The sequence below is a fragment of the Bemisia tabaci genome, chromosome 3 (assembly GCF_918797505.1).
Source record: "Bemisia tabaci chromosome 3, PGI_BMITA_v3".
NCBI classification, from domain to species: Eukaryota; Metazoa; Arthropoda; class Insecta; order Hemiptera; family Aleyrodidae; genus Bemisia; species Bemisia tabaci.
The window spans coordinates 21,012,318-21,030,101 of record NC_092795.1 but is presented as its reverse complement, the minus strand read 5'-3'; the positions used below and the strand labels follow the sequence as shown (position 1 = coordinate 21,030,101).

Below are 17,784 nucleotides of genomic sequence, written 5' to 3'. Positions count from 1 at the left end.
TAGTTACAATAAAAAGTGATCTTGAAGATGGCGGATCCCTTTGCCAAGTTGAAAAATTACTTTTAACAAATTTGGTACATGGGACCCTCTCTGGTATCATAGATAACTAGTTAGTTTACTGATCATAATTTAAAATTTGACAAGGATACATATCTATTAATGACAACGATAGGGAATAGTAACACATGAAAACATCAGGTCCTGTCAGATAGAGCTACATTATTTCAGGTCTCCAGTTTTCATATTCTTGAAATGAGTAGAAGCCTTCATTATTAATTAGCCTAGGTATCAACTTTTTTGCGGAGGGTTTTGCTGCACTTTCAGCTTTAATCAATGGAAGCAGCTTATTGTAGAGCCCCAAAAACACTTTCATACTTTGAAGCAGGGGTAAGTTTCACATCATCCTGTCCCCTTGTGTTTTAGTTATGTACATCAGCTAAGTTTTCAAACTCTTCAAGATTTTCTTTTAAATAAGTACTCTCATAAGTAGAAACTAGTAATTGTCTTTATCCCTAACTCTTTAAAAGCGTTTCCCCAGGATTCTTGATAATTCAGTCCGAGCATCTATTGTACTATTCTCTTTCAGATCTTGGATACTTAGTCTATAAATTTTGCATTTCCCTAGAGGGAAATGTTATAGTTTATTACAGATTGTGCATGTGCAAAACCAATCAATTTGAAAGTTTTAGTTGTGAGTGTAACCGTAAGTTGTTTCATTACATATAGAGACTTAGTTTTATACATACATTATCTAATCACAGGTCCCACCTTAGTTCATTATCAAGCATTTCCAAGATATTAACTTCCTTTGCCTCCTCCTTTACAAAGGCTGGTTAAAATTTCTCTAACCTTGAGTATTGAAAAAGCATAACTTTAGTCTTATCAAGGTTCAGAATTAGCTCTAGATTGCTGAAGTATTGTTCAATTTCTTTCATGACTATGTGATAGCCGACCTCAAGATTTTGCAAATTCAAGGCACTTAATATTATTGACGTATCATCTGCATACTGGGTTAGGTTTTGCTTCTCTAATAATCCGTACATATCGTTAACGTATAGAAGAAGGAACAAAGGTCCAAAGATGCTCCCTTGCAGAACCAACACCAATAACTCTAAGTATTGATTTTGCATTGCCTTTGGTACCCTTAATAAGTGCAAAAAATATTTTGGAATTTTCAAGGAATAAAACTATGTGAAATAATGTATGGTTTACTTAAGGTGATACCTGAACCGCTTTAGGTACTAGACATCTTTAATAATCCTGAATTGGTAGCACATTTCCACTTGAAAATGTGGATAATGAGTTTGGCTTTTTTAACAAATTTTCTAAGAATTCAGGCAAAATTTTATCCCATGACTTTCCAAGCTCACAATCTTGTAAATGGATGAGCTCACTCCAAGAAAATATAAAATCTATCTATGCCTACAGTTTACAGAAATTTCAATGTTAGTTGTACACACAAAAAGTAAGAAAATAAAAACTAGGAGAAGAGAAAGTGCATAATATTGACTGAATTTTTTCCTGATGAAGATGGCGGTGTTCTGTGCAAATCCTGTTCATGGAAATACCAGCCTGAATGAGTGAAAATCTAGTCATGAAACAACACAACATGGGCCAGAAATCCACCCACTCAAGCCAGTAAATCATAAGTACAACCCTCGGAAGGATGAATATCTTGAAAGTGGCAGAGATTCCATTCTCAGTCACACGTAATGCAGGAGTGCGCTGAATTGTTCATCTAAGAGACCTCTAAAAAGTATGAAAAAGAAATTCGTAGGTACAGGTATAATTTAAACCATCCACAGGAAAAGGGACCACAATCCTCAAAAACCCTACATTGAGTTATTGATATTACAGTACAAAGGAAAGCTCTACAAACCTCTGAAGACAAAAACGCCTACAAGTGTTAAATCAAACCAGAGTTGAGAGACTTTGAAGTTATGAGGGGAAAAAACATGTTTTTGAGAAAACACTATTTATTATTCTAAATTTTCATAATCTGAGCACAAATTGCTGACCCCACAATAATAGAGCATTTTTGGCCGAAAACTTAAATTCTGATTCATCAATCCACTTTACAAAATTCACACTTCTAAGAAATTTGACTTTCGGCACAAAGGTATTTTCCTGTGGACAGACTCAAATTAAGGCAACTACAAATTGGAGTTTCAAGAGAGAGAAAAAAAGAAAAAGAAGAAGAGAGAAGGCAAAAAGAGAATGACTTACTTGTAGAAATGCTGAGTAGGATTGGTAGGCACTTGTGAATTCAAAAGATTCCAGGTCTTTACCAGCATTTTCTAGTTTCAAAACCACATACAGTTGTTCCTCATCGAACATATCAGGTCTATCATTGTAAGTTTCTGCACAAAAAAGCATAAACATAGAGGTTCAAGGTACAGCTGAAAGATAATGAGGAGGAAGGAATATTAAATAAAGGGTGGATATTTGCCAATTTGATTAAATACTAGCATCTTAGACTATTATTAGGATACTAGGGGGCTCCGCCCCCTGCCTGCTACACGGCCCAACCCCCGAAGGCCAGCTTCGCGGCCAGCAAAATCTCAAAAGAAAAAAGTCCCAGTATCATTTATATTAAAAAAAAGGAAACATCAATCAACAACTAAGAATGAAATAATGAGAAACATAGCACAAGCCAACTACGAAGGGAATAAAGAGAAACAGAGGACAGAAGTCAGAGTCAACATCAACGCGAAGGGGAACAGCAGCTCCCAATAATCAGAGCTCTTGAGAGCAAGCGACTTAACTGATTGCAGTTAGCAGCTGAATGCTCCCTGCTGCTGTGCCGGCCTGACTCCCCTGATTGGCCTGCACACCTCATGCGATCCCACTTACAGATGTTGGAAATCCCCTTCCCCGACCCTCGCCTATTGATCGTCTTACTCCCCTTCCTCACCCCGTCCATCGAGCATCTTAAAAATGATTTTATTAGAATGAAGAGGATTAATAGGATACAGGACTAAGGATGTTAGGGAGAGAGATAGCCCCAGAGTAGGCAGAAGGAGATAAGCAGACAGACACTTGCTACGTTTTCCCTTATTCACATCAGACTATTTCTCGAGTGGCTTGTTATTTTTGACTCTTTAGCGCCGAATAATTGAAGCGTTCTGGGCATATTGTGCAAAAACGGTACATCATAGAGAGTTGGTGCAATGATCACTTTTAATCAGCATCTTGAGATTAATGGAATGCAGTAAAAAAATTAAAAATTGATCGTGGTGCACTTTCCCACAAGGAGTGTGCGGGGTCCTTTACTTGTAACCTCGTAACTTTGATGACTATCCCTCACTTGCATTCTACGGAGATGAATGTCTTCGGACCAAAAATTGACTTCAAAATTCTTACTTTCTTTCTCTGCATAGATGTCCCACTGCTCGATGAGGATAGGAGGGTATTTCCCACACACAATATTGACTGCAAGCACTTGATTGAAATTCACCGTGTTGTTTGACTCCGTATGCCTCAAGTCTGACAGGACCCTGAAATGACATCAGTTAAATTATTGGGGGAGAGGTAAGAGAGTCATCTAAAATATAGGGTTCTCTGTTTCATACCTAAGTGCTACCAATATCAAACAGATAGACCGAATTGGTAAAAGAGACTAGTTCAGCACATTCCCAAGTTTTTGAAGAACTGTTGAGGGGCTTGCAAGAAAATTAACTGAAGTCAGTTCTCATTGCCTTGTGCACATGTGCTCATAAATTGATATCTATCTAGTTGATTGTCTAAAGGATATGAGCCTAAAATTATTGGTAGAGCAGGGTTATGTACGTTATTTGAAATTACGATAAGAGGTAAACACATGCTGAATGTATAGACATGCGGAGTGTAAAACTTGCATTCTCAGCGCCTTCTGCTTTTTAGGAAAAAGAGGGGCTTTAGAGGGATCCACCAATGCATTGGACCATGGGCATGCAGCGACAGAAATTGGTTCAGGTGGTGGGACCAGTTGCATCCCACTTATTGACCTATCAATCATGATAAGATTTTCTTCTATTGCGGGCGTTTCTGTTGACTTCTGTTACAGTTTAGTTTCATGATTGCTCTTTCTTCTCCTATTTAAAACGTGTTCATAGGTTTCCTTTGTTATGTATAGTTACTACTCCTTAATGTGAACATTTTTGCACCAGCGGCTATTCTAAACTATTTCCCTTGCCTATTCTCCGATTCACAGCAGACTATGAGGCATGTAACATGTAACTTACTGTGCGGTAATTATTTCTGATAGGACTTCATGGAATTTCTTCTGCCTCTCCTCATTGACGATTTTATCTCCTTCTATGGGGATGATTTTTATCACACTGTTGTTTTGTGTTTGACCGAGAAGAAACACTTCGCCGAAGACTCCTTCTCCTAATTTTTTGCATTGCCTTAGAATCCTGCAAGAATATAAAAAGAAATCAGCAATGATAAGTCCAGGCCAGGCAAATAGTCCACAGGGGCCTGGTTATGCATACATACCATGTAGCATAAGTGTGGCAGTAATCGGGTAAATTTCAACACCTTGGTCTGAGTTTCGACTGTGCGCCAAAATGTTTGTGCTGTATAGTTACTGAATTTGGAAAAAATGGCTTGAAATTGGCTTTTTTATGGCTTAGGCTGATATTTCCAGAGAGGAACGAAAGCTCAACTTCAAGATGTCAAAAATGACAGGATTTTTCGAATTAAGAGTGTCATATGATAGGAAGCTTTAGCTCTCCTCTACCGAGGGTTTTTTGTAGTACTTGGACTTTCCTCTTATACATAGTGATATAGTGAGACATAGTTTTTCCAGTTCGGGAGATACTCCGTTTCAGTTAAATTTTTTCACACCTCTTTCTGGGCAAACCTGATAGCTGGCAACTAAAAAAAAAAAATGCTTACTGATGCAGAAACATTGAAAAAAATCTAAGCAAATTGTGTATTGCAGTAGGTATTTTAGATATGACTGATAAGCTCCATGTTATTTTTGTGAATATTAACTTAGGTAGAGAAGTCTTCTCAGTAGGCTGGATCTCCGATGTGGAACAAATCCATTAATACGAAAAATATCGGCTAACAAGGATATGGATTGAGATAAAAAACTTGCTTTTGAGGAAAATTTGCAGTGACTTACTTGTCTGAATAGAGCTCACTAAACTTGAGAGGTCCATCCTGATAGCACCTTTCAAAGGTTAGTTCCTTGGCAGAGATCTTTTGCAGTAAATGATCTAATGCTACCTCCTCATCAGGCACTTCTTGAAAGCCTATTTGAAAGAAAATAAATAATATGCATTGTAATAATACCTAAAAACACATTTTCCCAATTTAAAGAGAACTGTTCTACTGACTTATTTAAAATATCTGTTCGTATGTGCACTGGTCTGTTTTGCATCTATGAGCTCCGTACTGTCTTATTTCTGATGCAATCCCTCTGAAAATACCAGACGATCTACACCAGAAGTCCATCTCTGGTGCTTCTGAAACCTCCTGGATTAGCTATTTCATCAGTATTTTACACCTTTAAGTTTCCATACCAGGAAGTCTACGGACTCAGATGAGAAAGGTTCTCTGACTTTTCCAAGTTTTCCTGGATCATGATGTTCAAATTTTCCTTCCTTTCTACATTTACAATTCCCATGCATAGAGCTGAAAATAAACAATTTTTAGTGTTAATTTCACCGCAAGAGGCAGAAACATGTGAACCTCTTTTTTTTTCAGATAAAAATAATTCAATTGACTAAAATTTAAATTCTCCATTAAAACTAAATTCTCTGACACTTTCCGAATTGCAACTTGCAGCACTGAGCCTGAATTTGGTCTGAGGCACAGTTGGACTGTATGGACAGCACTAATGTTTTTACAGATTTCAAATTTCAAGTTTTCTTACAATTTCCAGTCTTTTTCATTTCTTGAATCATTCATTTCATCATCCCTGACAAGTCCTTGTTTCAACAAGTAGCAAAAGCTACCTGCTGAGGGGGCGCTGCCCCCCCAGACCCCCCTTTCAAATTATATATGTGAGACTTTGAGTATCATAGAAGCCGTGCGGCGACATGCCGAATGAAATGCCACGATTAAAATTATTGGATCAGATGATGAGCTGATAAAAGCCTTACCTAGTGATTTGGGAACATTTCTGACACAGTTTGGTTGCTTTAACTATCACTTTGATTTGCGAAATACAAATCGTTTCGTATGTAGTTAAATTTGATTTTGACTGACTTAGTTTCTAATGGATTCAAACTCATAATATACATTTAGGTTCCAGGGAAAGAAAAATGCAGATGGGCTACACTTCACATGAATTAAATTGATTAAAAATAAATAATCCGAAGAAGTGATGGAATAAATGATAATTGTTTACTACAGTAAATACTCTACCTAGGATTCCTAGGAATTTTTAATAAAATCCCACCCATCACTAAAATAACCCATATGTATATACTCGTGGTGCCTGCTCTCGGCTCGATTTCGCCGAATGGAATTCTTTATCATCGCGGTTGTCCCTGTTGCGTGCGGGAGGAAATGAAGGCGCGCTCGCAGTAGCAAGAAGCAGACGCGCCAGCCACGGTTCGTTTCAGAGGGAGGTAAATAAAATAGTGTTGCCCACTCAAAATTCCTTCGGGATCTTGAAGTAGGATGCATACACAGTCATTTAAGCCTAAGTCATTTAAACATTTGCATAATTTTCTTGGGCGCGTGGTACTAACCCTATTATAGAAAGTTTTTTCACGCCAGAATTTACACATTTTCTCGATAGGACGCCTTCTTTAAATTTTTGTCGACTTTTTCTACCTAATGCATCTGTTTCTGTTAATTCAGGAACAGAAGACTGAACTGAGAGACAAATTTTCAAAAATCCCTGTCCGCCATCGACGCCTATTTTTAAATGGACATCAGACATATTACATGATTTCTTTACAAATTCAATGAAAGCTCCAACATCATTGCAAAATACAAATGTTTCATCATATTTACTTTCGACGTCGGATTTCACTTTTGAAACCTCAATTTGCTCAACTGTAAAAAATTCGTCTACATTGTGAGAGAGTTGCTCAATCTTTTTCTTTAAATTAGGCTCAACTATAAGTTTGTTTTTTGAGGCCACTCTCATAGTGTTGGCAATACCGAGAGTGGTTCTTGCACTAAGATCGAACGATGTTTGCACGTTATGGAAATATTTCGCAGAAAATAAACAGTTATTTGACGTTTTGGGGGTCTTATTATTGACGGAAACTTTAAGTGGCTTTCCTTTAATTTGGGAAAGCGATAAAATTGAATCAACATTTCCACCATTATTTGCAGATTTTGAATCAATTACTTTCTTAATAAGGACTGATGAAAGTTGTTCAATGTTTTTGGAAGAACAAGAACCTTCAACGAGTGAGGAAATATTGCTGATAAGAGAGTTTTTATTACACTTATGTCGAATACCTGGTTGTATCTTATTGAAACACTTACTGCAGCGTTTTTGGAACCTCGGGTTTTTCGATTCACGATTCGTCACGACTGCTTTCGAACTTCCAAAAATTTTAAGTCTAGGGGGTAGAACTTGACCACTTTTGGATAGATTAGCGTTCACTGCACTCCTCGCCAGTTTACACAGATGACAGTTACAAGAAAAGCCACTTTCCTGGGACCGGGTTTGTTTTTGCGGCACAAATGCTGAAAAGTCCGGTTGTTCCTTCAGCGCAGCTCCTCTGTAAATGCTTCTTCTGCACTTGTCACACAGAACACGTGGTAAAAATTCATTGTTTGGGTCATACTGTGGCACTAAGTTCTTGATTTTTCTCTCCAAGTTCTCCCCAATGTTCCGCACTTTTCCTCTCCCTAAACATAAGAGGCACAAGATGCGTCTGTTTTCCTCGTGGGTTCTAGGTCTATTTAGTCCCATATTTCACTGATTTAAAACACTTCAGTGTAAAAAAAATCAACAAGAATCACGCTGAACTATAAAATTATAATTCCCGAAATGTGTAGGACACTGGACTTGTTGTGACTGAAACTGATTCCGAGTACACGCATGAACCCGTCAATCAGTGCAGATCAGCATGCGTGCGAACTGATATCATTCTTCACAGCACTAGATCAGATCTGAGATAAGCATCGTGCTTTCATGCAGGAGCTTACACAGTGGACTGGCTGAAGGAGGCCAAAGGTCATCAAATTATAGAACAGTTTCTTGTTACTTATTCAGAAGTCTCATTTTAAAGTCAAAGAAAGGCCAATTTCAGCATCCAGTTTGAATATAAAAGACAAAAAATATTTTCAAAGCTCTTCCGGAGCTCCACCTGGGCCTACTGCGTGTTCTTGGATTAGGAACCCCCGGATTGACTCGGGACCAAGCGCATTCGATTTCTCGCCCGAAATTACCTGATAATCAATACCCATGACGGCACAGGTTTTCTCACGCCAAAATGGGGAAAAAATGGGCCCAAAACAACCCTAAAATCCCAAAAAGGCCCATTTTTCGGTATATGAAGCTTCGGACCGATTCGGGACCCTGCTCAATCAATTCCTGGTCCAAAAATACGTAGATTTCATCATACATGTACCATTTTGCATATGCACAACCCATCGGAATTGAATCATTGATCGTTTTTGAAGGCCATTTTAGCGCCAAACACACTAAAATCGATTTTATTTTCGAAGAGCTCGACAGAATATTTTCATTTTAGGCTTAAATGACTGTGTATGCATCCTACTTCAAGATCCCGAAGGTATTTTGAGTGGGCAACACTATTTTATTTACCTCCCTCTCACGGTTCGTTTCAGAGGGAGGTAAATAAAATAGTGTTGCCCACTCAAAATACCTTCGGGATCTTGAAGTAGGATGCATACACAGTCATTTAAGCCTAAAATGAAAATATTCTGTCGAGCTCTTCGAAACTAAAATCGATTTTTGTGTTTTTGGCGCTAAAATGGCCTTCAAAAAGAATCAATGATTCAATTACGATGGGTTGTGCATATGCAAAATGGTACATGTATGATGAAATCTACGTATTTTTGGACCAGGAATTGATTGAGCAGGGTCCCGAATCGGTCCGAAGCTTCATAGACCGAAAAATGGGCCTTTTTCTGATTTTAGGGTTGTTTTGGGCCCATTTTTTCCCCCTTTTGGCGTGAGAAAACCTGTGCCGTCATGGGTATTGATTATCAGGTAATTTCGGGCGAGAAATCGAATGCGCTTGGTCCCGAGTCAATCCGGGGGTTCCTAATCCAAGAACACGCAGTAGGCCCAGGTGGAGCTCCGGAAGAGCTTTGAAAATATTTTTTGTCTTTTATGCTCAAACTCACGCCAAAATGGGGAAAACATGAGCCCAAAACATCCCTAACATCCCAAAAAAGGCCCATTTTTCGGTCTATGAGGCTTCGATCCGATTCGGGACCCTGCTCAATCGATTCCTGGTCCAAAAATACGTAGATTTCATCATACATGCACCATTTTGCATACGCACAACCCATCGGAATTGAATCATTGATCGTTTTTGAAGGCCATTTTAGCGCCAAAACACACTAAAATCGATTTTATTTTCGAAGAGCTCGACAGAATATTTTCATTTTAGGCTTAAATGACTGTGTATGCATCCTACTTCAAGATCCCGAAGGTATTTTGAGTGGGCACCACTATTTTATTTACCTCCCTCTACCAGGTTGCTTGCGACGCGTGAATGTATAGCTTAACCTCCACAGATTAACAAACCGTCGAGCAGCCACGCGAAAAGTCCTATACCTACTTAGAGAAAAAAAAGGAGGTATTTGCATCTTGATTTTATTTTCGAAGAGCTCGACAGAATATTTTCATTTTAGGCTTAAATGACTGTGTATGCATCCTACTTCAAGATCCCGAAGGTATTTTGAGTGGGCAACACTATTTTATTTACCTCCCTCTACCAGGTTGCTTGCGACGCGTGAATGTAGCTTAACCTCCACAGATTAACAAACCGTCGAGCAGCCACGCGAAAAGTCCTATACCTACATAGAGAAAAAAAAGGAGGTATTTGCATCTTGATTTTATTTTCGAAGAGCTCGACAGAATATTTTCATTTTAGGCTTAAATGACTGTGTATGCATCCTACTTCAAGATCCCGAAGGAATTTTGAGTGGGCAACACTATTTTATTTACCTCCCTCTGAAACGAACCGTGAGAGGGAGGTAAATAACATAGTGTTGCCCACTCAAAATACCTTCGGGATCTTGAAGTAGGATGCATACACAGTCATTTAAGCCTAAAATGAAAATATTCTGTCGAGCTCTTCGAAAATAAAATCGATTTTAGTGTGTTTATCGCTAAAATGGCCTTCAAAAACGATCAATGATTCAATTCCGATGGGTTGTGCATACAGGGTTATCCAGAAGTCCGGGACCCCCCTTATAACTTTTGAACAAAAAATGCTAGAGATTCGAAATTTGGGGAATGTTCCTAGGTCAAAGGGAACTACTTTTTGGCGTACCCAAAATTTTGGGGGGCGCCCCCCCTGAGGGAGGGCGGACCCTAACTTTTTTTTTTCAAATCGGAACCCCTATCTTGTGATACATCATTCGAAAGGGCTTGAAAGAAGAAAACTTTTGGCGCAAACCGATTGTCGATATCTCAATTTTTAACAAAATGGCGGCCAATAAATGGCGGAAATGCGTTTTTTGGTTATTTACCGACGTATTCGCTTGAAACTTGGTTTCCACAGGTTTTCGAGCACGAAAAAAACAAAAACGATATTGGATATGCAAAATACCCGAGCTTTTCCAAGATGGCGGCCGAAAAATGGCGGGAAAATAAGTTTAAATCGGAATAAGTCAGATTTCCTGTGCGTTGCTCTCAGCCAGTTGAGAATCGTGTTTCCTGATTTGTCATTTCAACTACCCAGGACTCACCACGGGGAGGTGGCTACGCGTCGAGTCCCACCCGTGCCTCCCCTTCCGCCCGACCACTGAGGCACATTTTAACAGCGTTCGCGGTGTCTTAGTAAGCAAATAAATTAAAGAAACTGTTATCAAGGAGAGTTTTAACTGAAATTACTCACCCTTGCCAAAAAAATAAAGGAAAAAAATCTGCCAAATCTTTTAAGAATAAGCATGTTAAGCAATGACTTTATTGAAGGTTGACGTGAGCTCACGCCCTTTAACCCTACAAAAAATCTTACTCATCAGGCTAAGGCTGTTTATTTTTGATGATATTGACCAAGCACTATTTGTTCTACGCACAATTACCTGAATTTTCTTTTCGAGAGTCCTGGGTAGTTGAAATGACAAATCAGGAAACACGATTTTCAACTGGCTGAGAGCAACGCACAGGAAATCTGACACATTCCGATTTAAACTTATTTTCCCGCCATTTTTCGGCCGCCATCTTGGAAAAGCTCGGGTATTTTACATATCCAATATCGTTTTTGTTTTTTTCGTGCTCGAAAACCTGTGGAAACCAAGTTTCAAGCGAATACGTCGGTAAATAACCAAAAAACGCATTTCCGCCATTTTTTGGCCGCCATTTTGTTAAAAATTGAGGTATCGACAATCGGTTTGCGCCAAAGGTTTTCTTTTTTCAAGCCCTTTCGAATGATGTATCACAAGATAGGGGTTCCCATTTGAAAAAAAAAAGTTAGGGTCCGCCCTCCCTCAGGGGGGGCGCCCCCCAAAATTTTGGGTACGCCAAAAAGTAGTTCCCTTTGACCTAGGAACATTCCCCAAATTTCAAATCTCTAGCATTTTTTGTTCAAAAGTTAAAAGGGGGGTCCCGGACTTCTGGATAACCCTGTATGCAAAATGGTACATGTACAGGGTGCGGCAAAAGTCCCGGGACGGCTGTTTATTTTTTAAACGGCTAAACGTAGAAAAACGAATTTTGGGGGATGTTTTTGGGTCAAAGTAAGCTACTTTTTGGCACTCCCCAAAATTTGTTTGGGGGCCCCCCTAGGGGAGGGCGGGGGGCAACTTTTTTTTTTCAAATAGCAACCCACCCTTTGTGATACCTCATTCGAAAGATAATAAAAAAGAAAATTTTTGGCGCAAACCGCAGGTCAAAATGTTCATTTTTGACAAAATGGCGGCCGGTCAAAGTTCAAAATGGCGGAAATTTGGCATCTCCGTTGTTTATTGACGGATTCGTGTGAAAATCGGAATCCTAGGGTTTTTCGAGATGAGAAAAACGCTTCTGGTATTGGTTTTTCAGAAAAGTCAGTCCTTTTCAAAATGGCGGCGGTCAAAATGGCGGCCTCGAGCGGGAAGTGGATATTTAGGCTGCATATCGTTGGATTTGCATGAAACTTGGTATCTGGGGGTATTTCGGCACGTGGAGAACGAATCTTTCATCGGATATCTGAAATTTTGACCAATTCCAAAATGGCGGCGGAAAAATTGCGGGAAATCAGTTTTACGGCTCTTTATCGATGGATTTGCATGAAATTATTTGATATTTCAAGAATCTAATGAAAGATTCCTTTGACGAGCCAAAAACCGCCAGCATATCGAATTTCATGCAAATCCATCGGTAAAGAGCCGTAACACTGATTTCCCGCAATTTTTCCGCCGCCATTTTGGAATTTGTCAAAATTTCAGATATCCGATGAAAGATTCGTTCTCCACGTGCCGAAATACCCCCAGATACCAAGTTTCATGCAAATCCATCGATATGCAGCCTAAATATCCACTTCCCGCTCGACGCCGCCATTTTGACCGCCGCCATTTTGAAAAGGACTGACTTTTCTGGAAAACCAATACCAGAATCGTTTTTCTCATCTCGAAAAACCCTAGGATTCCGAGTTTCACACCAATCCGTCAATAAACAACGGAGATGCCAAATTTCCGCCATTTTGAACTTCGACCGGCCGCCATTTTGTCAAAAATGAACATTTTGACCTGCGGTTTGCGCCAAAAATTTTCTTTTTTCATTATCTTTCGAATGAGGTATCACAAAGGGGGGGTTGCTATTTGAAAAAAAAAGTTGCCCCCCGCCCTCCCCTAGGGGGGCCCCCAAACAAATTTTGGGGAGTGCCAAATAGTAGCTTACTTTGACCCAAGAACATCCCCCAAAATTCGTTCTTCTACGTGTAGCCGTTTAAAAAATAAACAGCCGTCCCGGGACTTTTGCCGCACCCTGTATGATGAAATCTACGTATTATTGGACCAGGAATCGATTGAGCAGGGTCCCGAATCGGTCCGAAGCTTCATAGACCGAAAAGTGGGCCTTTTTTGGGATTTTAGGGATGTTTTGGGCCCATTTTTTCCCCATTTTGGCGTGAGTTTGAACATAAAAGACAAAAAATATTTTCAAAGCTCTTCCGGAGCTCCACCTGGGCCTACTGCGTGTTCTTGGATTAGGAAGCCCCGGATTGACTCGGGACCAAGCGCATTCGATTTCTCGCCCGAAATTACCTGATAATCAATACCCATGACGGCACAGGTTTTCTCACGCCAAAAGGGGGAAAAAATGGGCCCAAAACAACCCTAAAATCAGAAAAAGGCCCATTTTTCGGTCTATGAAGCTTCGGACCGATTCGGGACCCTGCTCAATCAATTCCTGGTCCAAAAATACGTAGATTTCATCATACATGTACCATTTTGCATATGCACAACCCATCGTAATTGAATCATTGATCGTTTTTGAAGGCCATTTTAGCGCCAAAAACACAAAAATCGATTTTAGTTTCGAAGAGCTCGACAGAATATTTTCATTTTAGGCTTAAATGACTGTGTATGCATCCTACTTCAAGATCCCGAAGGAATTTTGAGTGGGCAACACTATTTTATTTACCTCCCTCTGAAACGAACCGTGAGAGGGAGGTAAATAACATAGTGTTGCCCACTCAAAATACCTTCGGGATCTTGAAGTAGGATGCATACACAGTCATTTAAGCCTAAAATGAAAATATTCTGTCGAGCTCTTCGAAAATAAAATCGATTTTAGTGTGTTTGGCGCTAAAATGGCCTTCAAAAACGATCAATGATTCAATTCCGATGGGTTGTGCATATGCAAAATGGTACATGTATGATGAAATCTACGTATTTTTGGACCAGGAATCGATTGAGCAGGGTCCCGAATCGGTCCGAAGCTTCATAGACCGAAAAGTGGGCCTTTTTTGGGATTTTAGGGATGTTTTGGGCCCATTTTTTCCCCATTTTGGCGTGAGAAAACCTGTGCCGTCATGGGTATTGATTATCAGGTAATTTCGGGCGAGAAATCGAATGCGCTTGGTCCCGAGTCAATCCGGGGGTTCCTAATCCAAGAACACGCAGTAGGCCCAGGTGGAGCTCCGGAAGAGCTTTGAAAATATTTTTTGTCTTTTATATTCAAACTGGATGCTGAAATTGGCCTTTCTTTGACTTTAAAATGAGACTTCTGAATAAGTAACAAGAAACTGTTCTATAATTTGATGACCTTTGGCCTCCTTCAGCCAGTCCACTGTGTAAGCTCCTGCATGAAAGCACGATGCTTATCTCAGATCTGATCTAGTGCTGTGAAGAATGATATCAGTTCGCACGCATGCTGATCTGCACTGATTGACGGGTTCATGCGTGTACTCGGAATCAGTTTCAGTCACAACAAGTCCAGTGTCCTACACATTTCGGGAATTATAATTTTATAGTTCAGCGTGATTCTTGTTGATTTTTTTTACACTGAAGTGTTTTAAATCAGTGAAATATGGGACTAAATAGACCTAGAACCCACGAGGAAAACAGACGCATCTTGTGCCTCTTATGTTTAGGGAGAGGAAAAGTGCGGAACATTGGGGAGAACTTGGAGAGAAAAATCAAGAACTTAGTGCCACAGTATGACCCAAACAATGAATTTTTACCACGTGTTCTGTGTGACAAGTGCAGAAGAAGCATTTACAGAGGAGCTGCGCTGAAGGAACAACCGGACTTTTCAGCATTTGTGCCGCAAAAACAAACCCGGTCCCAGGAAAGTGGCTTTTCTTGTAACTGTCATCTGTGTAAACTGGCGAGGAGTGCAGTGAACGCTAATCTATCCAAAAGTGGTCAAGTTCTACCCCCTAGACTTAAAATTTTTGGAAGTTCGAAAGCAGTCGTGACGAATCGTGAATCGAAAAACCCGAGGTTCCAAAAACGCTGCAGTAAGTGTTTCAATAAGATACAACCAGGTATTTGACATAAGTGTAATAAAAACTCTCTTATCAGCAATATTTCCTCACTCGTTGAAGGTTCTTGTTCTTCCAAAAACATTGAACAACTTTCATCAGTCCTTATTAAGAAAGTAATTGATTCAAAATCTGCAAATAATGGTGGAAATGTTGATTCAATTTTATCGCTTTCCCAAATTAAAGGAAAGCCACTTAAAGTTTCCGTCAATAATAAGACCCCCAAAACGTCAAATAACTGTTTATTTTCTGCGAAATATTTCCATAACGTGCAAACATCGTTCGATCTTAGTGCAAGAACCACTCTCGGTATTGCCAACACTATGAGAGTGGCCTCAAAAAACAAACTTATAGTTGAGCCTAATTTAAAGAAAAAGATTGAGCAACTCTCTCACAATGTAGACGAATTTTTTACAGTTGAGCAAATTGAGGTTTCAAAAGTGAAATCCGACGTCGAAAGTAAATATGATGAAACATTTGTATTTTGCAATGATGTTGGAGCTTTCATTGAATTTGTAAAGAAATCATGTAATATGTCTGATGTCCATTTAAAAATAGGCGTCGATGGCGGACAGGGATTTTTGAAAATTTGTCTCTCAGTTCAGTCTTCTGTTCCTGAATTAACAGAAACAGATGCATTAGGTAGAAAAAGTCGACAAAAATTTAAAGAAGGCGTCCTATCGAGAAAATGTGTAAATTCTGGCGTGAAAAAACTTTCTATAATAGGGTTAGTACCACGCGCCCAAGAAAATTATACTAATGTGTCAATATTTTGGTCAAAACTGTCTCTTAATAATTTTGATTCGACCATTGCATGTGATCTTAAGTTGGCCAATATTCTCGTCGGGTTAATGTCGCATTCAAGTTGCTACCCCTGTACAAGCGGGATCGTTATTCCTGCGAAAAATAGTTTTCCGTAACCTGCCATACACTTTGGTGCACCGCTATAGTGGCCACAGAATAATAGCTCTCGCACCGACTCTACATTCACGACTTATCAGCGATTGGGAATCCCACGTTTATTTTCTTGTTTTTTTCCTCTTTCCCCTACTTTCATCGTTGTCTCCACGGTCGGGCCAGTCGATGATAGCTGTATGCCTTCGAGGATTCCCTCCGGTTCCATATCTGTTTCCAATTCTTCACCACGCCGCAATCGGTGGCGAGGCGTGATTAATCGATTATCGATATTTCTCAATTTGAAACCATGGTAAAGAATCGATTATTAAGATGTAAACATCCTGTCTATCGATCCTTTTCCATAGGTTTATATGGGAGATCAATCGATATATCACAAAGCACGCCACGCCACTGACCGTAATAGTGTTGAGAGGTGTGAGCCACAACGTGGACAGATTGAATGAGAAATGGATGTCTTGAAAATAAAAGTTAGGTTCATGCTTAAGCGCCTGCAGTAGGTCATCTACAGCCAAGGCCAAGCTATCAAATATTAATAGCATATAACTAGATTTTTTTTTTAGCTGTAACTCAAAATTTTCGCTCCTATTTTATTTTTTAAATAAATATTTCAATGAAGGATGGGTCCCATTAAAGTCTAATTTGTAGTAAATTCAGCTGCTGAATCCGGAAATGACCTTGATTTTAAATATTATGCACCGTTTTCCCAAAAAAATTGAATCAATATTGAATTTCCCTACGAAAAACTCAATTTTTTTTGAGAAACCTAATTTTGTGGGAAGATAATCGGTCATCGCAAAAGAAAACAAGGTCAATTTTGAACTCAGCAATAAAAATTACATAGAAGCTAGTCAACTATCTAGTCTACCATAAAGTCCGCCGTGTTCAGATTTTTTTCATTTTTGGAGACCATTTTTGGCATTTTAACCGTCTTTTTATGATAGTTTAGTTAGTGACAAAGATATGACGCTAAATGTTAACGCCTACCATGGAGATAGATTAATGGAGATGTTGCATCTGTGAAGAATTTGCGATTTGACTACTGATTCTCATGTAAAAGTTCGCGAGAAACACGATAATCTCACTGATTTTCTCTGAAATCAACTCCCAAGCTCCAAAAACGCTCTAAAAGTTGAGGCTGTAATGATCATGAGAGTTCACGTCTACGTAAAGACAAACTCTCCATGCAAAGATAGGGAGCAAATACATTAGCAGGGTAACTGAAAGCACGGCAACCCTGAGGGTTGCCGTGCTTTCACTTCTACAGTCCCCAAGTAAAGTGGCAGCCCTGTCAATGTATTTGTTCCCTATCTTTGCATGGAGAGTTTGTCTTTACGTAGAGGTGGACTCTCAGGATAGCGTGGGATATCCCCTTCATTACGCCCTCAACTTTGAGAGCTTTTTTGAGCTTGGGAGCTGATTTCAGGGAAAGCAGTGGAACTATCTTGTTTTTCGCAAACTTTTACGTAAGAATCAATAGTCAAATCGCAAATTTCTTACACATGCAACATTTCCATTAATAATTAATCCTTACAAGGAATACCGATATTCAGTCATCCTTGAAAAAATTAAAAGACATGTTCCTGAAAATTTCCAACGTAGCAATCTGAGGTAGATGATTCCGTAGTATCACCAGCGATACCTTTTCTTGACTAGATCATCCTAAAGTACTTTTTTTAACTTTGTATCGATAAGCATAACTACAAGTTAATATGTGTTTTCATATTAACTATTTACTCGACTAAAAATTTGAATGGGCGAGTTGTTAAACTCCAGCTTAATTTAAATCGATAAATAG

The 17,784-nt window shown here is 39.3% G+C and overlaps 1 protein-coding gene across 1 annotated transcript in view; it reads right to left on the bottom strand.

Annotated features, from left to right (window-relative positions):
• Nucleotides 1–17,784, bottom strand: part of LOC109029964 (solute carrier family 2, facilitated glucose transporter member 3) — a 75,506-nt gene that overhangs the window by 36,373 nt on the left and 21,349 nt on the right. Inside the window, exons 5-8 of the mRNA XM_019040667.2 lie at nucleotides 5,114–5,243; nucleotides 4,224–4,397; nucleotides 3,364–3,497; nucleotides 2,227–2,360 (exon numbers count right to left, since the gene is read on the bottom strand). Coding sequence (XP_018896212.2) covers nucleotides 2,227–2,360; nucleotides 3,364–3,497; nucleotides 4,224–4,397; nucleotides 5,114–5,243 — 572 coding nt within the window. The remainder of the gene's footprint in view (nucleotides 1–2,226; nucleotides 2,361–3,363; nucleotides 3,498–4,223; nucleotides 4,398–5,113; nucleotides 5,244–17,784) is intronic.